Source organism: Phascolarctos cinereus, unplaced genomic scaffold (genome assembly GCF_003287225.1).
Source record: "Phascolarctos cinereus isolate Bilbo 61053 unplaced genomic scaffold, phaCin_HiC Scaffold_2;HRSCAF=192, whole genome shotgun sequence".
Lineage (NCBI taxonomy): Eukaryota > Metazoa > Chordata > Mammalia > Diprotodontia > Phascolarctidae > Phascolarctos > Phascolarctos cinereus.
In genome coordinates, this window is record NW_027555625.1 from 374590035 (window position 1) to 374617110 (window position 27076).

The window sequence follows — 27076 nt, forward strand, 5'->3', positions numbered from 1 at the left end:
AGTGGGTAAGAATGTCTTTATGACCCAGTGCAAAGCCAGTTCAAACTAATAATTCCTTCAGGTGCTATTTGTAACTATACCAGGAAAAGAGATAAGGGTCTTGCTGGGGCCCACTCATGGGTAATTGCTAGGCACAGTGTCCTTGGGCTGGGGAGAAACTGTCAGGGATAGTGTTTCTGAGGCTAGGGAGAAATTGGGTGCAAGCACCCAAACACAGGCACCCAAGCACCCCATCAGTAGTGGGAGGGTTTTCCCTCTAATTCTGAAGGCAGGAGGAAGGCAGGAAATTAAGGATGGAGGGCCTGAGACTAGAGAAGTGGAGTTAGGGCAGAGAAAAGACCTGAGAAGAAGGGGAAGAGGCTGAGAGTGGCACAGAGACAAGGAAAAGAGGGGACGGGGGAGGGGAGAAAGGCGAGAGAGAGTAAGAGGCTGAGAATTACCCTCCACCCCTGCTAAGGGAGGGTGGAAGAAGGGTGGAAGGAGGAGGAGGATGGGGAAGACAGGGAGGGGAGAGGGAGAGGGAGCAGAGGGAAGAGGAGGGGATAGGAGGAAGAGAAGGGGGGGCAGAGGGAAGAGGAGGGGGAGGGGAGAGGGAGGTGGAGGGGGATCAGCGGGAGGTTGAGGGGGAGCATGGGGAAAAGGAGGGGAGAGCGAGGAGGCAGGGGAAGGGAGGAGGAGGAGGGGGAAGAAAGTGAGGGGAGGGGAAGGAGGAGGGAGGAGGAGGCGGGGAGAGGGTGGAGAGGGAGCAGAGCTTGGGGTAACGGGGCAGAGGTAGGGGGAGGTGGGGCAGAGGCTGGAGAGGAGGAGGGGGAAGGGGGGGGTAGGCCGGCAAGGCGGGGGGAGCGAGGAGGAGGGCTCGCGCCCGCGCCTGGCAAGCAGGGCCCGGAGGGGAGGGGAGGGGAAGTGGCGGGAGGGGAGGGGAGCGCAGCGCGGCGCCGCGGCTTCGTCGTCTCGCCTCGGTCTCCGCCTCCTCTCGGAGAGATCGCGGCTGTGCTTCGACAGCTGCACTGTCAGGCCCAGGGAGGGCAGCCCGCAGAAAACCTGAAGGAAGCCGCGGCCTGCGAGTGCTTCCCGCAGGGGCCTCCCATCGATCCTCGCCTTTCCCGTTGCCCCCTTTTTCAGACCTCCCCACCCCCTGGGCCTCCCCGAGAGCAGCCCCGCCGCCGCGGCCCCACCACCGTCCCCCCAGCGGCCCCTCCGCCCTCCCGGCTGCGCCATGGCGGCGGCGGCCGAGCCCAGCAGCGGCAGCAGATACCAGCAGGTGAGCAGCGGCTCGGCCCGCAGCCCCCCGCCCGCAGCCCGCCCCACCCTGCAGCCCCTCGGCCCCGCTGTCCTCTCCGGCAGGGCCTGGGACGCGACGCCGAGGCTTCGTAGGCCCCGCGTGGGACGCCCCGGACCGGGCCTGGCCCTGACGCCCCTCCCCCGCCCCGCCTCGCCCCTCCCCGCCCCAGTGCGACCTGTCCGGGGGTCCCCTCAGACACGGCCTCCCCAGGGGCGGGCGGGTGGGTCCCTTGGCCTGGCAGGGGGCCTTGCGAAAGGGGGGAGGGCTGACCTCCCTCTTTGCACCCCCCCTTTTCTTTTTGGTTTTCCCTGCTGTCAGATTGTCAATTTAAAAAAAAAAATAGGGGGAAGGGGTAGAAATCCACTGGAAAAGAGAACTGAGAGATGGATTGAAGTGGGTGCCTGCGCCCAGCGCTCCCTGCTGTGGGGATGGGATTGCTCACGCCCCAAAGCTGGCTCTGTTTCTGCCATCCCTCTCTCCCTTCGCATTAAGACAATTAATGAAAAAAAAAACAGAGAGAGAGAGGGAAATCCAGAAAGAATGGCCTGTAATTTTTTTTTAAAGGCCATCTTTTGTTGCATGTGTCCTCAGAAATGGCGACGTGTACATGGAAGGTTTGTATTTTAAGCACTTGAGAACGACGATGAAAGATACAACTTTCTCATAACAAACATGGGAGGAAATGAATAGTTGATGGTTGGATCATTATCTGACAGGGTTTTAGAAATTGAGGCTGCGGGAAGAAATTTTTTTTGCTGTTACTGCTGAACCTCAGTTTTCTGGGAACGTAGAGAGGCCTAAGGGTGTTAAATGAGAATAGCCCAACATCTATCTTAATTGTCAGAATACAGCTGGATTCTAGCTGTTGTTGCTTAATTATAACCGCAAATGCAGTCTAGTCTAGTTAAAGGACCCTTAATACTAATTTGAATAATGATGCTAAGGATTCGATATAAAGTCTGTGTTCAGTTGTTTCCCGTGTTTCACAGAATAAATGAAAACCACGAAAGATTAAAATAGGAAGGTTAAACATTATATAACCCAGTTTTTGTTTTCATCACCTGTATTTTGTCATTTCCTCCATCTTATTTCTCAGGCTAAGGTGAATTTATTTAGGAATTTGGGTAGATTGTCATAAATAATTTTAAATTGTGGCAGTGCAGCCTACTGTATAAATCACTAGACTGGATTAAGAGACCTAAAGCCTAAACAGGAGCCTGGAATAGACTTTTTTTATGACCTTGGGCAAGTCATTCTTGCTTTCTGTGCCTGGGTGTCTCCATTAATAGGAAGTAAATAATGACCTATGTCATAAAACTGTTACCAGGATGTTCATTAATTTCAGATTTCCCAAATATTTGTTTTTATTGATTCTTTAAATGTTAATTATGGATTTTTTAAAAAGTCATACATTTTCTTTTAATGAGCCATCTTCTTGATCCACCCAGGTGGCTGTTGGCATATTAACATTTAGAAAAACTGCAGGCATATTATACTGCATACAATTGATTGCATTATTTCAATACATAAAAGTGTGATATGTTAGGATTAGATCAGTTTTAGATATTAGCATATTATTTGCGTCAACTAGAAACTGTCCTTTTAAATTTGATATAGTTGATTCAATTTATCTGTTCTTCTAATTAAATAGTAGAAAAGAGAGTGAATGTGTCCACTAATATATTGGATTAGTAATCTTTGTTAAGGACTGAGGAAAAGAGTAGCATAAATTTAGCATGTGGCTGTAAGCACCTTGAGAATCGAGACTTATTTCAAAAATGTTTTTTTGTCTTTGTATCCCCTGTCTCACTCATAATAGGGGCTTAATAAATGTCTATTGGACGAATGAATACTTGATTGTGGAATGCACAAATTTGAATAGAATAGGTGTATATTTATTTTACTGTGCATTCATTTAAATCTATTAACATATACTGAAAGCAGGATATCCACATTATATTTTAAAAGTAATTTATTAGGAAAAATGCAGTTGCTGTGTTATGCTATTCACAAAAAGTTTTAGAAGTTTTTGGCACTATAGCTGAGATACCTGATTTCTGTTGCTGATTCCGCTTCCTACTTTCCCTTAGGTGATTTGCCCAAAGTCAGTTATCCCTTCCTGAAACTACTATATGGTTTTGATAAACTGTCATTTGTCCCCTTTTGAAGATTTAGTATTTGTAAAGAGCTTTGAGTTGAGTTCCTTGGATTTGGATCCAGTATAAAATTATGTGATGATGCACTAGAACTAGGTGGAGATCTGGATTCAAATCCCATCTCTGACACTAGCTAAGAGAATGCAGATTATATGCAGAGCACTGTGCTAATAACAAAAAAAGAAGTAAGACTATCTCTGCCTGCCTGGAGCTTACAGGCTAAGAGTGGGAGACAATACCTGTAGGAGAGGTAAATGGGTTCTTTGTGTCTTCTTGGCTCTCATTTTCATGAGTAAATCATGTCTTTTCTGGTGTTGAATCTTCAATAGTGCCAAAGACTTTGATGGTAAGAACTTTATTTTCTTGGTCTTCAGTAGCAATGGTGGCTAAGGAGGGAGGGGCTGCAGAATTTACTGAGGTAATTGTCAGGTTGCCATCTCCACAAGAGATGCTTCCTTGAACAGTTTCTTTGGGGGTTGCAATAAGAGTAAGGGGGACTGGTGCTGTTGTTCCCCTGGAGGTCTTGGGCTACTTTCCCTTATGTAATCATGGGCTAGTCACTTAATTTATCTGAACCTCAGTTTTCTCCTCTGTAAAATGGAAATAATATCTTTGGTATATCAAATCAGATATTAGATATATCTTTGTGTATAGACGTGTGTGTATATATATATGTTATATATATATATTGCTTTGGAACTTAAGATACTTAAAATGACACTTAATATTAACTACATATCTTGCAAGATTATTTCATGAAGGTCAGAAGAAAAATATGCAAAGTATTTTGTAAACTTTGAAGCACTATAAATGTAAGATTAGCATTTATTATAATTTTATACATTAAAAATAGACTGCATAATATTTAGTTATTCAGGTTTGGCTAACAGCCTCCTAAAGGAGCTGACAGCTTTTTGAGCCAGATGTCAACCCTGATCTTCAGTCTGGTTCTGTGTTGTTGATCTGCTGGGTCCTCATTCACCACTTAAATCTTCATCTCTCCCTCTACTGTCCAGTATACTAATTTCTCTGTCTCTGTTGATACTGTTCTTGAAACCTCAGTTTCCAAGTATTGTTGCTTCGGCTTTGGTGGTTTATCTTGCAGCCACCTTATTTTCTCTCCTCAAACTGCTGCCATCCTAGCTGAGGCCCTCATTACCTGTTGCTTAAATTATAGTAATAATCTCTTAACTTTTTTTCCCCACATCTTGTTTTTTCTTTTTCCAATCCATTCTTCATGTGAGTTCCAAAAGATTCTTCCTAATGAATGAATCTGACCGTAACTCTGGTCTAACCAGATTGGTCTAACCAGTCCTCTTTTCAAAATGTTTTAGTGCATCTCTTGCCTGCATTGGATAGAAGACCAACTCCTTAGGTTGGCATTTAAGTCCCTGTCTTTTTCAGGCATGTTTACCTCACGCCTTGCTCCTGTCAAACGGGACTGCTTTCTGTTCCTTGGTATTGACCTGCCTGGAACATACTCCCTCTACATCTCTACTTATACAAAATCCTTATCCTTCAAGGACCAATTAGGAGCCACTACTTCCATCAAGCATTAGTTCCCATAAACCCTCTCCTTCTCCTCCTCCCTCGAAGTTATCTTTTTCATCTGTCTAGTACTTTGTCTACATCACTCCTTTGCCAGATTCTTTGTATCATACTTGCTTGTGTATGTCTTATTGTCCCTATCAGATTGTAAACTCCTGGAAGACAGGACTTAATTTTTTTTTAATAGGCAATTGAGGTTAAGTGACTTGTCCAGGGTCACACAGCTAGTACGTGACAAGTGTTTGGTCAGAGGCGGGATTTGAACTCAGGGCCTCCTGATTTCGGGGCCGGTGCTCTATCCACTGTGCCACCTAGCTGCCCCAACTTAAATTTTTGTGTTGAAGAATCTCAAGGTCTCTTGAAATATTTAACAACGGAGAAAAGCTTGTTTATTGATCCTCAGATTATAATTTTTAATTGAAACATAAAGTTGGGAGATACAGGCTTATTGAAAGTGTTCATCATTGTCATGTGTGTTGTCCTGCACAAAATTCAAGAAGTCATGTACAAGGTGGCACTTGAACTGAGTTTTGAAAGAAACAGAGCTAGGAGGGAGCCCTTTCCAGGAATGGAACACAGTTAAGCTAGGGCACCAAGATGTAAACAAGTGTCTTGTTCGAGCAACATCAGGAAGGTTAGATTGTACAGTACAGTACAGTATACGGAGGGGAATAAGGGGACTGGTTGGGGCCAGTTTATGAAAGGCTTTAAATGCCAAGCAGAGGAGCTTGCATTTTATTCTAGAGGCAGTAGGGAAAACCTTGGAGTTTGAGAAGGAGATTACATAGTCCGTCTTCTGCTTTAGGAAAATAAGACAGATTTGTAGAGGATAGATTAGAAAGACTAGAAGGCTGTTGCATAGGAGTCTAGCTAGCAGGAGATGAAGGCCTGAATTGGGGTGGTGATCTTGTAAGTAAAGAGAAAGGGGATGTATGTGAGAGAAGATGTGGAGATTAAAAATGACAGGGTTTGGCAACTGTGGATTTATGGTGTGAAGAGGATTGAGAGTTGATAATAATGCCAAGGATGGTGGTACTCTTGACAGAAATGGGAAATTGAAGTATTTTTGAAGTATCTTAGAATCTAGTATAGTGTCTTGTACATTTCAAGTACTTAATAAATATTTGGTGAGTTTAATTTTGGGTATTCGCATATAAATAATGTCATTGTAGGGATTGCAGATTTGGCCAAAAAAAAATCCAGACTAGTAAACTGTTGAATTAAACAGTTCAACAAATATTTATTTTTTCTGGCAGATCCTTCTGGCATATGAATGAATTCATATGTGAACTAAGGAAAGAATATATTCATCTTTTCAGAATAGGATCAGTATAATGTGATTAGGGTGGAATGCAGATCATGTAGTGTATGATTTATTTCATAATTTTGTATGGCATTTCTCTGGCTTATGAATGAACATTATATGTGAACCAAGGAAAGAATGCATTCACTTTTCTCATAATATTACCAGTATGGTGACTTGAAAATAGGACCAGGTAGATACAGGAGATGTTATGGGACAGAATATTACAGATTTGATATAGTAGATGGGTATTTGCATGTTTTATAAATCTGTTTTACAATTATGTGCTGTACTGTTTTCTTGAATGTTCTATAAAAATATAATGCCTTGTACATAGTAGGTTTTTAATGTTTGTTTGAATGAAAAGCATTCACTTGCTTGGTATATTAGAAGTTTATTTTGGCTTAGGAACGAATCAAGTATGAAAATAAAAAACAAGACCTAGGCAAATCTTTACAGTAAAAAAAATTGTGGTTAGAATTATTTCCTAATTGAATGTTAGATTTTTAAGCCATTTGTACCACATGGTGAATCACTGTAGTCAAATTATTTGTCTTGGAAGTAATCAGGTTTCTGTTGAGTTTTGTATCAGCAAGTAATAATGTATTAACTCCTCTGTATAAGAAAATAACCCTACTTATAGGATGTTACTAAGCCACTCACTGAGTTTTTTCCATAATTAGTAATGGATTTGTGTAGCTTTGTTCTCTCTCCCTTACTTAGTCTTCTGTGTTTAGAGGACAAATTCATAAAGATCTTAGTTGCAGCTAAGGTGTCAGGCAAAACCAGCTGGTTGATGCAGGATTCAAAGCCAAAATCTTAGGTTCATCATTAAAAATCATGCTTTTAGTCTGGAGGGAAAAAAAGGGCAATCCTCAGAGATAGTTTTGCATTTCTGAATTCTGTGGTTTTCTTACTTGGCTTATCTAACTTAGGGAAAAATTAAAATTGCCTTGAAAATTGCTTTGGCATTCTTTTTAAAAAAGAGAGCGATCTGAACTTATACATAGGTCCATATTCTGCTTTTATATTTAGCTCGTTAAAATATTGGTTTCAGTTTACTTAATTGATTATTTCTCCTTATTTTATCTTTGAGCAGAGCTGTAATAATAGCACCTTCTTTGGGAGGTAGATGGTAGTCATTTTGCTATTCTTTCAGATTGTTAACAGATTAATGGTATAGTGGTACTTAGTTCACTTTAAAGTAATTTTTTCCAGTAGACAAGAAATTTAGTGAATAGTAGTTTATCAGGGTTTTTATATTTTTCAGCTTTTCAACCCTTGGATTTAGCTTAGTAGAAAAATAGAATGTATTACTGTATTCTTATGCATAGCTTAAATTCATAAAAGATTTTAACTTATAAAATTCCTTGAAAGATGCAACAACAGGTTAACTTTTTTTGAAAATCCGATGATTACTAGTATCAAGTGAGACATAAAACTGGGATACATATCCTTACCAAAGGTGATTGCTTCTTCCATGGAGGATTGAATCAGGGTAGAATTCAAATAAAAGCAGAGTTCCCTGTAGATGTGGTGAGGTCCTTTAGATATATGGTAGGATGATATTATAAGTTGATTGCTTCAAGCCCTGGAACATTAAAGAGTCTCCTAAATGACATACATAATCTGTCTTTATTCTTTAGAAAGAATATGACCTAATTATTCATATAGGAACAATCCAAATGGATGAAGTGTGCTAGTTGTCCAGATGATCACATACATTTGGGTGAACAACTCGTAGAGCTGGTCCATTAGTACATGTAGCGTAGGATAGACGTTTCAGATGGACAGTAAATGGACCCCAGAATTGGATTTAAGGAAGGAGAAAAGACTGTTGAATTTGGGAAATTTTATGATGTTTTTAATGACCTCACATTTCTCTTTTAAAAAGGCCCATTTTTAAACAGTATTCTTTTGGTAATGATACACTTGTATGAATCATGGAATATCATAGTCTCTGAAGAATTAAGATGTGGGTCACCAAAGGACAATGGAGTGGTGCGTGGTGGAGATGAATAGGTTGCGGCATATTATTTATGAAGAATTGTCCAAAAGAGGCAGCATTAAAAATCAAAAAGAAGAAAAGGAGGTTTGATAGTTAAGTAGTGAGAGTTAGGAAGTAGGAATGGATTAATCAATAAATTCAGCGCCTACCATGTACTTATTATTAACTTTTAAAAGTACCACCTATCTTTCCAGTTCCTTAAGTTTGCAACCTCAATATTATCCTTACTGTCATTGTCACTTACCCTGCATATTTAGTAAGTTGCTAACTCTTGTCATTTCTCCACAACATCCCTGGGATACATTTTCTTTCTGCTCATACAGCCATTAGTCTTCTTCACTCCTTCGTTACCTCTCACCTGGGTTATTGTAATAGACTTCTCATTGATCCCCAGTCTCAAGTTTCTCCTAACTACAGTCCATCCTTCATCCTGGTGATGTCAAACTCATGTAGAAAGAAATGATCTCTGTGAGGCCCATATTAGCTTAGAAAATCACAAATTAATATTAACCACAAATTAATATTATCTGTGTTGTGTTGTGTTTTTATTTATTTTGTTAAACATTTCTCAATCACTCAGAATTATGTATTTACTTTTAACATTTATTTAAATTTATTTTGAGTTTCAAATTCTCTCCCTCCCACACTTCCCCTTCTCATAGAGAAGACAAGTAATATTATATAAATATTACATTTGAAGTCATTGCAAAACATCTCCATATTAGCCATGTTGCGCAAAAAAAAAAGTGAAAAGCAAGAAACGTAGAAAGTGAAAAAAACATGCTTCAGTCTGAACTTATAGTTTGTCTGTTCTGTCTCTGGAGGTGGATAGCATTTTTCGTCATAGGTCCTTTGGAATTATCTTAGATTATTGTTTTGATCAGAGTAGCTAAGTCTTTCTTAGTTCTAGTATTGCTGTTACTGTGTACAGTGTTCTTGGCTCCATTCACTTCACTTTGCATTAATTCGTGTAAGTCTTCCCAGGTTTTTCTGAAAGCATCCTGCTAGTCATTTCTTATAGCACAATAGTATTCCATCACAATCATATGCCACACTTTGTTCAGCCATTTCCCTAATTGATGGGCATCCCTTCAATTTTCAATTCTTTGCTACCAAAAGAATTTCTACAAATATTTTTGTACATATGGGTTCTTTTCCCTCTTCTTTGATCTCTTTGGGATATACACCTAGTAGTGTGACTGCTTGGTCAATCACAGTTTTATAGCCTTTTGGGCATACCAAATTGTTCACCAGAATGGTTGGACCAGTTAACAACTCCAAAAACAGTTCATTAGTGTACTTATTTTTCCACATTCCCTCTAGCACTCATCATTTTATTTTTCTGTCACTCATGTTAGGCAATCTGATAGGTGTGCCAATTACATTTTAATCTTGTTCTCCAACATTTGGGAGTTTCGTGGGCTGAGATTTTAACATCTCTGCTCCGCACAGCTACCAAACTAATTTTCCTAAAGCCTTTTTTTGACCATGTGTCACCTCCTCCTCAATAAACTCCAGTTGCTCTTCCTTACCTCTAGAATTAAATATAAACTTATCACTTTGGTATTTTAAAGTTATTTACACCCTGGCAAGCCAGTATTTTTACCTTTTTTTAATGTTGTGTACCCCTGTGACAATCTGATTAAACCATATGGACCCCTTTCTCGGAATAGTGTTTTTGAATGTGTATAAAACAATATATGAGGTTTCAAAGGAAAACGCTTATATTGAAATACAGTTATCAAAATATAAAAAAAAATCAAAGTCACAGAACCTTTGATAAGAACCTTTGTCCTCTTTGTTCTTCACATAACGATATCTCTATCGCCTTTTTCTGTACCTCTCACACTAGCTGTTCTTGTGCCTGAATGGTCTCCCTTCTGCCTCTGCCTCTTAAACGCCTCAATTTCTTTCCAGACTCAGCTCAAATGCCACCTTTTGAAATTCATGAAACCTTTCCTGGTTATCTCAGCTGCTGGTGCCTTTTTCTCTAAGGTTACTTTCCATCCATTCTTCGGGTGTCTAGTGTGTACCTACTTATTTACATACATGCTGTCTCTCCTAGAGGAGAGGGTTTGCTTTTTTTCCCCCTTTTTCATTGTATTCCCAATATTTTGCACATTAACTGGCAATATTATAACTGTTTTTAATAAATACTTAATAGGAGGTAAAGATGAGTGAGGGAGTGGTTTCAGCATAATGTCAAGTGATACAGAAAAAGGTCACCAGCACATTAGTTAGGATCCCCTCCTAGAAGATTTGGGGATAAGATTCTCATAGGATGGGAAGGTTTGTAGATGTGATTAAGATTGGAGGAGTTACCACATAGTCCATTGGAAGAGTTAATCACATAGTTCCTTGTAGGAATTACCTGATTTGTCTATTGGAAGAGTACCCACAATAAAAATATCATTGGATCTATCAACTCTCTATTTATTGACCTCATCTAAAGGCAGTCTTCAGATATCACCCAATATCTTCTTGCTGTTACCTTTAGGGTTGTCATATTTTTCTGAGCAGTATAGCTAATTAAAAGTTTCAAATGTTAACTAAAAATGCTGGTTAGGTTCAAGGACAGTTTTAGTAAAATATTCACTAATTGGTTAAAACAGTTCCTTCCTCTTGTGCAATATTTATCAATCCCCCGGCAATATGACACTTTTTTTTTTTTTGGCCTTGCTGTCTTTTTTGGTATAATATTAACAGTCAGTAGTTAGTATAAATGTAGACTTAAAAGAAACTAAAGACTCAACCAATATCATATTTAATCAAGAAAAATATTGATATATATTAGAAAAAAACTTGAGATTGTTGTGGACTAGTGGATCAAGAGCAAGTTTGGAAACCAAGGATTCAAGTCCTGCTTTTGACATACTGACTGTGTGATCCTGGGCAAATTACTTAACCTCCTAGTGCTATAGGTAGTGCTCTAAGACTGTAAATTGCAGAGAAGATGATGACCTTAATTGGAGGAGGGAGTTTCCGCTAGAAGATATCTAATCATTGAAGTCATTTGCTTGTGCAGTCTATCCAGGCTAACTTAATTTTATATGTTAATATTTGGATGCATTTTGGAACTAATTTTGGGACTACGCTTATAATCTAGATAAAAATCTTTAGGGAATATTATGAAATTTAGCAAATAAAATTCATAGCAATTTTATTAAAGTTTCTGTCTATATATTTTATTTTTGAGTCTTCTGAGATTTTCGTTTTTTCTTTTACTGATTGCATTGAAATAAACTGTGTTCTAATCTCCTTTCAGAGCTGACATTCTGTATTCATAGGACCCTTCTAGTACTTTTTTATTTTCTCAGACACTTAGTTGTGTAATCCTGTGTAAAAAGTCATTTAACTGCTGTCTGCTTCTGATTCCTTAACTGTGAAATGGTAATAATAATAGCACCTCCCAGAGTTGTGAGGATCACATGAGATAATATTTTAAAGTGCTCAGGACAATGCCTCGAGCATAGTAGTCACCCATATAAGTAATAGCTATTATTATTTTATGATAGGTCTCTCCTTTCTCCTCCTTTGGGCCCCTCCCTTTAAAGTTCTGTGTTTGGGGAAAAATATTTAGTTCTAATGAATGCCTTCTTGGGAGAGTTGTTTTGGAGGGAAGCTTGATCATTTACTACTCTGAAGGTTGTTTGCATTTGAATTTGCATTGGAAATTTGAATGAGGATATCAAGATTAAGTATCTCAAAATTTCTAGACATTTTTCATTTTCCAGATGGTAAGTGAAGGATTCCTGCATTAGGTTTAGGTTGGCTAGATGATCTATAATAGCCCTTCCAGATTTGAAATTTTATGATCTGATAGTAATAGTTAGCTGACATTTATATAACATTTTATGGTTTATAAAATACTTATATACAGTCTCTCAGTATAGACTTATATATACTCACAGTGGCTCTGTGAGGTAAGTAGTTATCTTCATTTGCAACTGAGACTCAGAATAGGTAAGTGACTTGTCCAACATCTCCCAGAAAATGGCAAGTTTGAAATTTGAATTCAGGTTACAAGTCAGTTACTCTATATGGGCCTTTGTTGCCTTATCTTTAAAATATGCAAAATAATGGAAAAAGTCTATGTAGCATGTTTTATAAAAGTTGTTTTAAAAGTAATTACCTAGCCATGAAAGTGATGCATTTTGGGAAGAGTGATGTAAGAATATTGTGCTTTCACATCTTGTTTAGAGTTTTGTAAAAAGAAAAAAGTAATTTAATTTCAAAAAAAAATATAATAAATCTCATAAACAAAAACATTCATTAGTAGTTAGAAGCAATAAATGGGAAATTATTTTTCAAAGTTTCTCTCGTTTCATTTTTTGCAAAAGGGAGGATTACTGTTTCACAACCATATTGATTTTTATACATTCTTGGCCCTGTTCTTGTCTTCCTGAGATTTTTTAGAAAACTCACCCAGTTACTATGGTAACAGAACATGGAGACTTAACGATTTGAAGAAGGTTATCTGCAGTCTTATTGAATCTTTGCGTCAGCAGTATGAGACTCTTCAGTAAAATTTTGTCCTTTTACAGCTGACATGGAATCTTCATGGTGTAAATACGCTTAAAATCATTTCCACTTGGTTATGCTAAGGCAGGCATTAACTATATGAGAGATATTTTCACACTGTTTAGCCCTATCTTAGGTGAATGAATTAACATAACTAATAGCATTTTGAACATTGAGTCTTATGAGTTTGAGTAATACTGACAGAATTTATTTCTGGCCAAAATAGTCAGCTAAGTGAAAGATAGACAAAAAAAGGAAGTCATAGGCCATTATGTTAACATCTCTAATTGTTAGGAAGGTTAAAAGCATTTTGGTGATCTAGTTTACATATTTTAAGTAGATTTTAACGTTAATGTTTAAAGCTTTTTTTAAGCCTTAGCATTTTACCTTCTGTAAACATATAACAAATGAAAATCTGTACATAGTAATGGCATTCTAATAAACTTCATCAATTATGTATGTTTGTATATATATATTTATACATGCACATTTTATATACTTACACATATTTAAAGTTAGTCCTGACTTCATTTTTCTCCTGGCAATAAAATTATTATTTAGCTATTCCTAGATAATTCTATGATTAGATTTGTTTCCAAAGCTGTTTAAGAAACCCCCGCTCATGAGCCTTCAGCCCTATTCCCTCTGGGATAAGATACACATTCCTTAGCTTGGCATTTAAAGATTTTCACAATTTACTTTCACCCAAATTGGTACTCTTGTTTTCCCTTGAAGTTGGCATTCTGTCTTCCATCTCTAGAGACCTTTGCCCCAGATGTTTCCAAACATATTTGGCCTACTCATCCCCTTTAAAAAAAAATTATTCATTAGCGGGTTTTTTTTTTGGGGGGGGAAATTTACGTAATTTCAAAAAGATAAAATATTTTAAAAATGTATCTTAAATTCAATAATTTATTGTAAATCTGTTTTTTTTTCTTGCATAGTATTGTATGGTAAATTAGTCATTACATGCACATATTCCTGCTGATGCATGCTGGACTTCCTGACAATGAAAAACATGCCTGCCTACCCTTGCTTGTTAAGACCTGTCTGGGGAGTTGATCACTGATTGGTTATAACTTGCATTTTGTGTGTTTATTTGGAAAATAATGTAATCACTACGATTTCAACTCTGTTACACAACAGATGAAACATGTACAAATGGTTTTTCCAATTTTTTTTCTTCTTTCCTCATGCTTCCACCAGCCCCTTATTTTTATTCAATGCCCACCCCTTCCCCCACATTGTTCCAGTGTCCCTCCACTGGGCAGTAATTGCCCACTTTGGCAGCCTCTGGCATAGACTGTCCCCCATGCCTGGACTGTCTTCTCACTTCAACTGCTCAGACTAACTTTATTCAGGGCTCTTGGCTCATATGACAGTCCTGTACAGGAAGCCTTTCTTGTTCTTGCTAAATGTTGCTGGTCTCTTGTCACTTGAATTTATCCTGTGCACACTTAACTTTTTATGTGTAAGCTAGATTGTAAACTTAAATAAAATGTAAATCCTTGAGTGCAGGGAGTATTTTGTTTTTGTCTTTGGCCAAAAACAAGATAATATAGCATATTGAATGGAGAGTTGTCCTTAAAACAAAGGAAGATTTGGATTCATCTGTTGCTTCTGACACATGCTAGCTACATGACCCTGAACAAGTCACTTAATTTCTCAGGGCTCTAGGTAGATCTTTGTAAGATCTACATTGGTAGCAGGGGTTTCCCCACCTGGGAGTTAATTAACACTAATGAAATTACAGGTATAGTGTTGTACCGAGAAATCAGCGAGCGAGACCCAGACGTAATTTAAAATGTGGATTTATTAGCTCGAGGCTGCAAGGGGTATGCACACCCAAATCAAGCAGCCCTGATCAGGGGTCAAGCTAGGGTTTATATGGAAAAGAGCATGGGAAAGAAATGCCAGGAACACTGATGAGGTTAATCCAAAGGTGCAGGTGTCTCTGGGGGCTATGGATGGGAAAGTACAGGGAGTATACCGGACAGGGAGGGGGATGGATCTTTGGCAGGAGGAAGAGTCCTTGGGCTGGCCAAGGACACCTGTCTTGATGAGAGAATGCTCTGCAACAAGGGAAAGCTTTCTTACAACACAGGAACTTCATAAGGAATTGGGAGGCTTCCAGAGACATGATCTGAGGGCTGGGGCCTGTGCAGCCCAGCTCTGTGTAGCTGTACCAGGGAGAGAAATAAGGGTTGTGCTGAGGCCCATGCATGAATAACTGCTAGGCACAGTGTCCTTGGGCTAGGGAGTGGTTGTCAGAGGCAGTGTTTCTGAGACTAGGGAGAAATTGGGGCACAAGTACAAGCACAAGCACCCGAGCACCCCATCATTACAGGTCAGAGATCACACAAACCAGACCAGGTGTCCTGGTCTCTGGTATAAACATAATTATCTAAAGCAATTATATTGCAAGCTTTCTTACCCATTTGCATTGGAGGTATGGGCTGTGCTGAGCTATGCAAGAGTACATTTCACTGTTGTTTAGATTTAGGAGGAAAGAGGTCTGGGGCAAGATTAAGCAGTAATTTCTGCTTTGCGTGGCTTAATGGGCCCTACTACCTAAAATGGTAAAATAATGTTCTGCATTACAATAGGTCTTAAGCCCTTCTGTCCACTTTGTGGTCCTCAGAGCCTAGTACTGATCCTTGAATGTGGTATTTAATAATGGTTGGATTGGATTGGAAAATGAGGTGTAAAAGAGAAGGGAAAGATTAGGAAAGAGGATTAAATGAAACATTTTCTGTATGTTAAGATAATTACAGAGGTATTCTTTCAGCAGAATGTGCTGTAGCTATTATCTAGGTCCTTTGCTTTGTCTCTGATGCTGTAAACAATAGTTTGGGAGGCTGGTGTGGAGAAAAACATCTCCAATTCATTATTGCATTCTTTGGGCTTGGTCTCGGAGTGCCTCAAATTTTGAATGATTATTTTTCCACATCCAGAAACTTTACTTGTAGGAATAAGAGTAACAAAAGAGTACTTGTCTTTTGGATTAGGTATTTCTTTCCTAACCCTTTCATGAGGATGCCAGTAGGTGACGTTGGCATTACTTTTTGGAATACTTTAAAATTCTGTATTTTCAAATTTATTTATTTATTTTGCTAGGCAGTGGGGTTAAGTGAGTTGCCTAGGGTCACGCAGCTAGTAATTGTTGTGTGTCTGAGGCCGGATTTGAACTCAGGTCCTCCTGAATCCAGGGCCGGTGCTCTTTGCATTGTGCCACGCAGCTGCCCCAAAATTCTGCATTTATTAAAAAATTTTACCTTGGCCAGATATGTTATCTTAATATTTTGATACAATGAAAGAATTAGAAAAGGATGTTTTAAATTTCTTTTGAAATTATTTTAATTTGGATTATTTTTTATCTTATTATTACAATTCTAGTTTAAGGAGATTTTTTTTTAGCATATACTACCTTTATTATCGTTTGTGTGATTTTTTTTTTTTGGTAGGATTAAGTGACTTTTCCAGAGTCACATAGCTAGTGAGTGTTATGTGTCTGAGGTTACATTTGAACTCAGGTCCTCCTGACTACAGGACTGGTGTGCTGCCTGCTGCGCCACCTAGCTGCCCCATGTGTGAAATATTTTGTGGAATGTAGTTCAGAAAAATGTCTAGTAATTTTATTAATTTTAAAAAATTTGAACATTTTTCTCGATAAGCATTGTGTTATTTATTTTGTAGCGAAATTCATAGAATTTTTTTAAAAAAGCATTTATTTTTTGAAAAATTTGTGAAAAAATTTTATCTGAAGGTAAACTGAATCAATGAAGCAAATAGTTCCATACTTAAAGCCTCCATATATGTTAATAATTTGTGTTCCCCCTAATTTTTTTTTTTAACTGGGAGGCAGCTTTGCAAGGTGAATAAAGGGAGTTGGACTTAGAGGCAGGAAAATCGGGATTCAGCTACTGCCTCAGACATATCCTGGTTATGTTCCCATGGAGAAGTTATTGTTTCTTTCCTAAATCTCAGGATCAGTCAGTCAAGAGGAATTTGTTACTGGCTTACTATGTGCCAAATATTGTGCTGGCATACAGAGGGAAAAAAAAGTCTTTGCTTTTAAGGAACTTACACTCTAATGGGGGAAAGAGCACATATGTCAATCAGTATATCCGAGATATATGCCAAGAAGGTGGAAAGGTCATCTTGGAGAGGAGATTGTGAAGGGCCTCCTCTAGCAGGTGATGATTGAATTGTCTCAGGTTCAGAGGTAAGTGGGACTTCAAAGGCTGTCTCATCCATGCCTGTCATTTTACAGATGAGGAAACTGGGGCCCATAGAAGTTAACTGACTTGGCTGGAGACGTATAGGTGAGCTATGAATCCAAGTCCTCTGACTGCTCTTTTCACTGTAACATACTGCTCACCTGTACTAGTGCAGTAATCTCCTCTTTGCTCTCCCTGTCCCAAGTCTCTCCTGTCTTCCTCCTATATAAAATGCCATAAGTGATTGTTCTGAATTGTTGATCTGACTCGGTTACTCCCATATTCAATAAATTCCTCTGTTTGGCATTTAAGGGCTTTCCTAATCTGCCCCTCAGACGACCTTTTAAGCCTCATTATATATTATTTGTACCTTTCCTGCAGTTGAGCCAAAATCACCTTCTTATTGTTCTTCACTATACGAAGTTTGTCTGTCCCCTATATCTGTAATGCATAGCTTCCTCACCTCTTTTTTTTTTTTAGAATCTTTTGTTTCTTTCAAAACTGTGAACCTTTTTTTATTCCCTCCAGTTTCTAGTATGTATCCCCGGGGCCCAAAACAAACCAAAAGAACCCTTTATCTTACATTTATTCTGAATATACTTTTTCATGTAAATGTCGTCTTCCCCTTCCTACCCCCCCTTAGAATGTAACCTTCTTGAGGTAAGAACCGTTTCATTTTTGTCATTGTATCCCCAGCACCTAACGTAGTGTCTGGCATATGAAGGTCATAGGATCATAAATTTAGACCTAGAAGGCACCTTTTGGTATTATTAAGGCCAATTCCTTTATTTTACAGATGAGGTAATTGAGGCCTAGAGAGGTTAATGTCTTGCCCAGGGTCATACAGCTAATAAGTTCACTCAGGTCTTCTCTGACTTCCAAATCCAGTGCTCTTTCCATTACACTACCTTGCTTTTCATTAAATTACAGGTTTGTACTAGGGTTTTCCCCATTCACAAATGCTCTTCTTAAGGGAACACACTGTACTGTATGCAGCATAAATTTCTGAAAAAAGGGGGAAAAAAGCCTACTTTGCCCTTATAGTTTTGTAAACTAGGAAGTAACTCTTCATATAAGTCTCTTAGTGGAATATAACATATTTGGAGATATGTGTTAGCAAGACTGGGTGAATTTTGTCGTTTTCCATTTTCATTCAGGTTTTATTTTATTTATAATTTTCATTTTATATAATGACAGTGACAGCAAAAACAGGAATGGTTAAAAAGTACTTACAAAACAAAGATTATGAACTCTTTGTAATTTGCTATAGTAAATAAGTTTCTGGAGAAAATAATTTACAGTCTGTTGAACTTTTTGCTTTTCTTGTTTATATATTTTAATATGTATACTTTTCATTGAAAGTTAAAATGTATATAATCTAAAAATGTTGTTCTTTTGAAGAATTTTTCCTAAACTTTATCTTCTAGAAACCCAATCTTTCCTTCTCCCAAAAGGAAATTAAAGGAGAAAAAAGGCATATCAGATGCCATTTTAGGTGGAAATTATTGGCCTACTATAATCATGGCAATATTAGTCTGTGAAAAATGATGATTCATTCTTCTTACCGTGTAAACTCTCACTGTTTTGGTGATGAATTCAGAGCATCTTTGTGCTGTATATGCAAGGAAAATTTTGTTCATTTGCACTCAGTGGAAATTAGCTTGTTAAGAGTTTTGAATAAAATATTTCCAGGTACTAAATTAAATAGAGGAAATAACTTTGGATGGTTAACTTTATAATAAATAGTAAGGCTTGTTTTTTAGGTCTTTTTTTGCCCCTTTTACCTGTCAAACTTGAAGAAAAAACAATTGGTTTTTTTTTCCTTTCAAATTGTTTTATTTGACCTGTAATTTTAATTTTTGTGTCTTAAAAATTTGTGTGTGGTATTGTGAGGAAAGCTATAAATATTCTTTTTGTTCAGATTAGCAGGTTCTGTTAACCTAGAGGGCATTTAATTAAGATCATCCACTACTTTTAATAATTGTTAAACTTTTATTTAGTATGTAAAGTGTACCTCTGGGAATCATTTAAAATTTCAAGGCCAACAACTTAATTACATTTGGAAGTTCAGACTTTCTAGGAATTCTGATGAGATCAAAATTGTAATTATTAGAAGGAGAGTGTTAAGTTTGCCTGGGTCAGTTGTGCTCATGGCTTCTGTCAGAGTTCCCTAAATTTTTTTTCTACTTAATACTATGCTGTCCACATTTTTGTAGCTCTTTGGGTATAGTTCCAAATTGCTCTCCAAAATGGTTGGATCATTTCACAACTCCACCAACAATGCATTAGTATTCTGATTTTCCCATGTCTTCTCCAACATTTATCATTTTCCTGTTTTGTCATGTTGGCCATTCTGATAGGTGTGATGTGGTGTCTCAAGAGTTGTTTTGATTTGCATTTTTCTAATTAATAGTGATTTAGAGCATTTTTTTCATATGACTGTAGATGGCTCTAATTTCTTTGTCTGAAAACTGCCTGCTCATATCCTTTGACCATTTATCAATTGGGGAATGACTTACATTCTTATAAATTTGACTTAATTCTCTATTTATTTTAGAAACAAGGCCCTTATCAGAAATACTGGTTGTAAAAATTTTTTCCCAGTTTTCTACTTTTCTTCAAATCTTGGTTGCATTGGCTTTGTTTGTGCAAAAACTTTTCAATTTAATGTAATCAAAGTTATCCGTTTTTCATTTCATAATGTTCTCTGTCTCCTGTCTGGTTATATCTGATAGGTAAGCTATTCCTTGCTCTCCCAGTTTGCTTATAGTATCAGCCTTTATATCTAAATCATGAACGTATTTTGACTTTATTTTGGTATATGGTGTGAGATTTTGTTCTATGCCTAGTTTCTGCCATACTCTTTTCCAGTTTTCCCAGCAGTTTTTTTCAGAGTGAGTTCTTATCGAAGAAGCTGGGGTCTCTGGGTTTGTTAAGTGTGCATACCCTTTGACCCAGCAATAGCACTTCTAGGGCTCTATCCCAGAAAAATCATACAAATGGGAAAAGGGCCCACATGCAAAAAAATATTTATAGCAGCTCTTTTTGTGGTGGCAAAGAATTGGAAATTGAGGGGATGTCCATCAGTTGGGGGATGGCTGGACAAGTTATGGTATATGAATGTAGTGGAATACTATTGTGCTGTAAGAAATGATGAGCAGGCAGACTTCAGAAAAATCTGGAAAGACTTGTGTGGTCTGATGCTGAGTGAAGTCAGCAGAACCAGGAGAATGTTGTATACAATAACAGCCATGTTGTATGATGACTAATACTGATAGATTTACCCCTTCTCAGCAGTACAAGGATCTAAGACATCTCCAAAGGTCTCGTGATAGAAAATGCTATCCACATCCAAAGAAAGAACTATGGAGTTTGAATGCAGATCGAAGCATACTACTTGCTATTTTTTTTCTTCTGTCGTGTTTTGTTTCCTCTTTCTTGTGGTTCCTCCTGTTGGTTCTAATTCTTCCTTACAACATCACTAATGTGAAAATATGTTTAATGGAGTGTATATGTAGAGCCTGTATCATATTGCATGCCCATCTTGGGGAGGGAGACAGGCAGGAAGGGGGAGAAAAATTTAAAACTCAAAAGCTTATGGAAGTGATTGTTGATAAATCAAAATAAATTAATTTTTAAAAAAATGAATACTATACTCTCCGTTCTTGAAGGATAACCCTTCCTTGTGGTAGTTTGACATTCCATTTCTCAATTATCCTTTTTTAAAAAAAATTAGTATGCTAATTAATTGGATGTAGTTTTCAAGTGTGCAGTACTAAAGTGGGACCGATCTTGTAAATGAGAGCGTTCTCTCCAGTGGTGTATGTTGCACCCCATATGTGATTTCCTATTCTGTGCAACTCTTGTCTGTGTCATCTTGTAATTCCTTCATATAAAGGCTCTACCTAATACGCTGAAAGTCCTCCTTTAAGTCTTTTAACATTAAGTGGAAACCAGTGTCAGACACAGGCTTTGTTATTGCTCACTTTTGAAATGTGACTATTCTGCCTTTTTCAGTCTCACGTTTCTTGGTTAACTAAATCTTTTACACCAAATCGTTTGTTAATATGCTTTGGTCTGTGTCCACCACATATTTCATCATTGCCCCTTTGGGTCACTTGCAGTTTTGAGTCTTTGGAAATCGTGCTCCATAACTTATAGTCATATAGCAGCATCACAAGGATGCTCGTATTGAAAAGATGAGGCTTTGTTTCAGGGAGCAGCTTGCAGTCATTGAATATATTGCAGTTTCCCAGTTGGAATCCCATTCACTCTCTTCCTTTGATAGAATTCTGGGCCCAGTCAGTATTACCTTTGAGAACCTTTGGAAGATTGAGCTCTATACCATGATGAGACTTGGGAATGGGACTTTTATGGAGGATTATATGAGATTTAGATCTAAAAGGAATTTTATGAATCATCTAGTACAACCCCTGATTTTACAGATAAAAAGGGTCTGAGGCCCAAAGGGGTTAATTGAGTTGGTCAGTGTTTCCTAGGTAGTAAAGTAGTGAAAAAGAATTTTAACCAAGATCATTTGATTCTACATTTAATACTTTTTCCACAGCACCACTTTGTCTCTCTAAGAAGTAAAAGAGTTTGAAAGAGAAATTTTTAAAAGATGCTTTCTTTTAGTTGCTTTGAAAAGGCCTCTTCCTCCCCATACACAGAATGCCTATTTTGGTAATCATTGAAAACTAGTGGAAGAAACAGTGAAGTGGGTGGAGCTCCCGAAACTGTGAGTAGAACCTTAGTCATTTTTTCCTTTATAGCTATAGCGGTAATGTTACTAGTTCATGTGTGGCCTAGTAACTTAGCCCACAACTTTTTTTTTTTAAATGTGTTTCAACAAGTAATGAGGTTAGTTTCACTTAATTTAAACTCATTGCTAAGATACATAAGATGCATTAAGAATTAGTTGCATTACATGGAATATAATATTCTGGAGGGCAAAGGATATAGGATTACAACCAAGAACCACCTACCTAGAAAAACTGAGTATAAGCCTTCAGGGGAAAAAAATGGTCATTTAGTGAAATAGAGGACTTTCAAGCATTCTTGATGAAAAGACCAGAGCTGAATAGAAAATTTGATTTGCAAATACAAGACCCAAGTGAAACACGAAGAGGTAAACAGGAAAGAGAAATCATAAGAGACTTATTAACGTTGAACTGTTTACATTCCTGCATGGAAGGATGATATTTGTAACTCATGAGACTTTTGTCTCATGAGTCGGAGGGAAAAAATTATATGTATGTGTATATATATATTGATAGATAGAGGGCACAGGGTGAGTTGAAGATGAAATCTAGATAATAAAATTAAGTGGTGAGAGAGGATTATACTGGGAGAAGGAGTTAGGGAGAGGTAGAATGGGGTAAATTATCTCACATAAAACAGACAAGAAAAGGCTCTTACAGTGGAGGGAAAACGGAGGAACGTGAGAGGGAATGAGTGAATCTTATTCTCATCAGATTTGACTTAAGGAGGGAATAACATACATACTAAATTGGGTATGGAAATCTATCTTACCCTACAGGAAAATGGGGGGGAAGGGGACAAGAGAGCAGGGGGATGATAGAGGGGAGGGCAGATTGGGAGAGGGGGTAATCAGACGCAAACACTTCTGAGGAGGGACAGGGGTCAAAAGAAAGAATAGAATAAATGGGGGGCAGAATAGGATTAAGGGAATAGAGTTAGTTTTTCACAACATGACTACTATGGAAGTGTTTTGCGTGGCTACACATGTATAACCTATATTGAGTTGCTTGCCTTCTCAGTGAGGGTGGGTGGGGAGGGAAGAAGGGAGAAAATTTGGAACCTAAAGTTTTAAAAACACATGTTTAAAAAAATGTTTTCACATGCACCTGGGAAATAAGAAATATAGGAAATGGGGTACAGAAATCTATCCTGCCCTACAGGAAAATAGAAGGGGAAGGGAATAAGAGAAGGGGGGTAGAGAGAAACAGAAGGGAGGGCAGACTAGGGGAAGGGGTATTCAGAATGCATGCCATCTTGGGGTGGGGGGAGGGGCGAGATGGAGTGAAAATTTGGAACTCAAAATGTTGTGGAAGTGAATGCTGAAAACTAAAAATAAATAAATAAAAAAGAATTAGCTGCCTTATATTCAGTGCTGCAGAGGAGGGTTTCCATGCCTGCTTATAAAAAAATTAAAGATGACTTTGCTACACATTCTGCTTATATGTGGTCTCTTGGAAATGAAGTATATGCCCATTGGGAAAATCAACATGTTTAAGTTGAACACTTTGGGGAAAACTTTATCATAGTCAATTACTACCCCACCCCACCCCTTCTTTTTGCATAAAAGGATGATAAATGTGTTAATTCTGACCTGCTTGTATATAATTAATGTAAAAACTATTTTCTCATTCATGATTGATTAGAGAAGCAATGTGGTATGGTGGATAGAGGCCTGGACTTGGAGTCAGGAAAACTATTTTCTATCTGTGTGACTAATCTTTTTGGTCCTCAGTTTTCTCATCTGTAAAACAAGCAGGTTGGACTTGATATTCATGGTTTTTTCTGGTTCTCAATCTTATGATCTTACACATAATGGCATGTCTAATGTATTACATTTAATAGGTACCTTATTGAAATGATGAGTTTTTAATCCCTAAAATTAATAATACATATTACTATTATGGGAAAAATTATTTAATAAAAAAGTTAGAAGGTCATTTTTTTAGTAATTTTAGAGCCAGAGTAGTAACCTAGAAAAGATTTCTAAAAAGTATGCAGTCTTGGGCAAGAAGTTGAAGACTTTAAAGGGACAGATATTATTTTCATGATATCTGTGTATTTCTGCCAAGCTAGATACCATAGAGAATAGCTACAATATAGGAAGAATATCAGTAGAGAATTGCCCAGTAATTCGCAAGAGACAAAATCTCACACAGGTTAATGAGGGCTCTGTTTCTTGACGTGCTGAACCTGAACAACACAAAATTCAAAAAAGAAGCAAGCAATGAAACTCAAGACCTCAAATGTCTACTCTCACAGTTATCAAATATGAATAACAAGCGAAGTAAACTAGCTAACATGAAGTAATACTCCTCTGAGACCAGACTGAATGGGATGGGACTTTTTATTGAAATAGTACTCTGGAAGGATATGTTTTACTAAAACAGAGCAGGATAGGTATAATGGGTGGTAGAGTAGCATTGTATATTAAGAAACAGAGTAGCATTGAATATTATTTCTCACATGGGTATATGACAAAATCTAGGAAACAGCGAGGAGGCATAGTAGAGAGTATTTGGATTAACAATAATAGTAGTAATAACGTTTATATAACATTTAAAGGAAAAATTTCTGTCAAGTCTAGTAACTTTTCTACTTCACAAAATCCTTGGTGTTGAAAAACTCTTGAGTCCAGGACTGAGCTTTATTAATTTAACTTTTCTACTTTTAAAAACTTAAAAATTTGGTAACTTTTAAAATCAATGCAGTTAAAAGACCTCCAATTATATTTCTTATATCAGGTAATAAAAGTTAATCTTCTTACATCCTGAAAAAATTAAAAGCAAAGGAGCAGATTATCCAAGCAAAGCTGCCATAACTATATCTCAAAATTATAAATTACTATGAACACCAAAATCCTACTCTGAATCTAAATATTTTTATGTCACAAATTTTTTAAGAAAAGCAGTCATTTTGAAATATTTCCTACCTGGCAAAAATCTCAGGTTATCACTGTTACTTTTAATTTACCAGTTATGTACATGGCTCTAAGTACCTTAGATTTCAAAGGGGAAAGAAAAGAGAAAGTGCTTTGTAGATTCAAGTTTCATTTTATTTAACATATAATGCATGAGTTTTATTTGGAAATAAAATCGTGTTCCCAAAGTTTTATTTCCAAATAAATTACATACAACAGACCTAGTATTCTAAATGTGGCCTTTCTTATTAGCAGCACTTACTCGTATAGTAAAGGAATGGAAACTTAAAGGATTGCTGATCAGTTGGGGAATAGATGAATTATGGTATATTAATATAATGGGTGGAATGTTATTGTACCATAAGAAATGACAAAAGGGATGGATTCAGAGAATCTTGGGAAGATATTTATGAACTAATATAGAATGAAGTAAGCAGAACAGTATATAGTGAGTACAACATTTTAAAGAAAACCAGCTGAAACCGGGAGAATGTTGTACACAGTAACAGCCACATTGAGTGATGACTGACAAAGACTTAACCCCTCTCAGCAATACAAGGATCTAAGACATCTCCAAAAGCCTCATGATGGAAAATGCTATCCACATCCAAAGAAAGAATTTGAATGCAGATCAGAGCTTACTATTTTTTTCTCATGTTGTGTTTTGTTTCTTCTTTCTGGTGGTTCCTCCTATTCTAATTCTTACTTACAACATCAGTAATGTGAAAACGTGTTTAATAAGAATGTATGTATATAGCCTATATTAGATTGTGCGCCATCTTGGGGAGGGAGGTAGGAAGGGAGGGGGGAGGAAAATTTAAAACTCAAAAACTTACGGAAATGATTGTTGAGAAATCAAAATAAATTAATTAAAAAAAACCAACTGAAAAACTTATTTGGGTCAATGCAATGAGCAACCATGACTCCAAAAGATGAATGATGTAGCATGCTATCCTGATAGCGCTCCTGATAGAGTGATTAGGGACTAGGGATTCTGAAAGAAAAGTACATTTTTGTATGTGGCCAATACAAGAATTGGTTTTGTTTGACTATGCTTTTTTTTAAAGCTATCCTTATTTATTACAAAGGAGATTAATGATGTTCAGAAGAAGGGGAAAAGAAAGAGAAAGAGTTGTTAAAGCAATTATTTAATATGCAAAGAACAGAAGGAAGTTCAGAGGATAAAAAGACAAAGCAGCATAGCTTTGAAACTAATGTATTGAATTTGTTCATAAAAAAATTACAAACTGTATGGAATAGAGATGTCATTTCACATAGTTATTTTTCTGCTTTTTTATTTTTGTGTATGGAAATGTTCATTTTGTTGGTGTTAAAGTGAGTAATAAAAAATTTTTTAAAAAAGAGATGACAGTAACTAAAAATATAAGTAATAGTTGAAAGTGAAATTTAACTTACAAAAATATGAACTGTTTAAATAGGCAAGCTATTCAAATTTTCCAACAGAAATTGTTACCTGTGATATTAACATTTCAAAGAAAGAAAATAATGGTTGTTACCTACCTCATTTTTTTTTTTAGGCAGTTGGGGTTAAGTGACTTCCCCAGGGTCACGCAGCTAGTATCAAAGTGTTAGGTCTGAGGCCGGATTTGAACTCAGATCCTCTTGACTTCAGGACTAGTGCTCTATCCACTGCGCCACCTACCTGCCCCTACCTACCTCATTTCAAATGACCTCTCCATTTCTGTGTTACTAAGTTTTTACAGTAGAGGTGGTAATATTTCACATTCAGCATCTTACGAAAGTGTCAAAAAAAGTTGAGTAAATCATATTTTAAAGCTCTTGTAGCACTTACATTGAGCCACATTTTATAGCTACAAAGTAGCAGTATTTCATGTAGGGTCTTGTTATACTGCACAAATCTTATTAAAAATTCTCACATGTATGTATTGTATGTATGCAGTAGCAAATTATATCATGCTTTATGTTATTAGCTCACCTGGTAAAAATATGATACCAGTGAGGTCAAATGTATTGCCACCAATATGAAGCACTAGTGTCAACAAAGAAAATCTTTTTGAGTCATTCATTATAAAACTGCCTTGTGAATGTGTGCCATGAATGCCCAAGGGGGATTAGACAAAAACATGTGGACAGCTTAATGTAAACTAAATCACTCTTAGAAAAATAAGCCAAAGCATTTATTGCAAAAACTTATTTCATCATTCTTACTCAGAGTTGAATAAAAGGGCAGTGTGGTGTATGACTAGAGTCCTGGACTTGGGAGCAAGAAGACGTGATTCAAAATCGTTATGAAAACACGTACTATACATTGTAGGCACTTCACTTCCCTGGGCCTTAGGTTACTTCTCTGGAAAGTGTGGAGCTTAGGCTTGATCTCT

The 27076-nt window shown here is 37.4% G+C and overlaps 1 protein-coding gene across 1 annotated transcript in view; it reads left to right on the forward strand.

The window, feature by feature from the left end:
- Window positions 1-1130: 1130 nt before the first annotated feature.
- The window catches only part of NDFIP1 (Nedd4 family interacting protein 1), a 61907-nt gene continuing 35961 nt past the window's right edge, over window positions 1131-27076 (forward strand). The window contains exon 1 of the mRNA XM_021005067.2: window positions 1131-1261. Within this exon, the coding sequence (XP_020860726.1) occupies window positions 1217-1261 (45 nt within the window). The 5' untranslated portion in view covers window positions 1131-1216. The remainder of the gene's footprint in view (window positions 1262-27076) is intronic.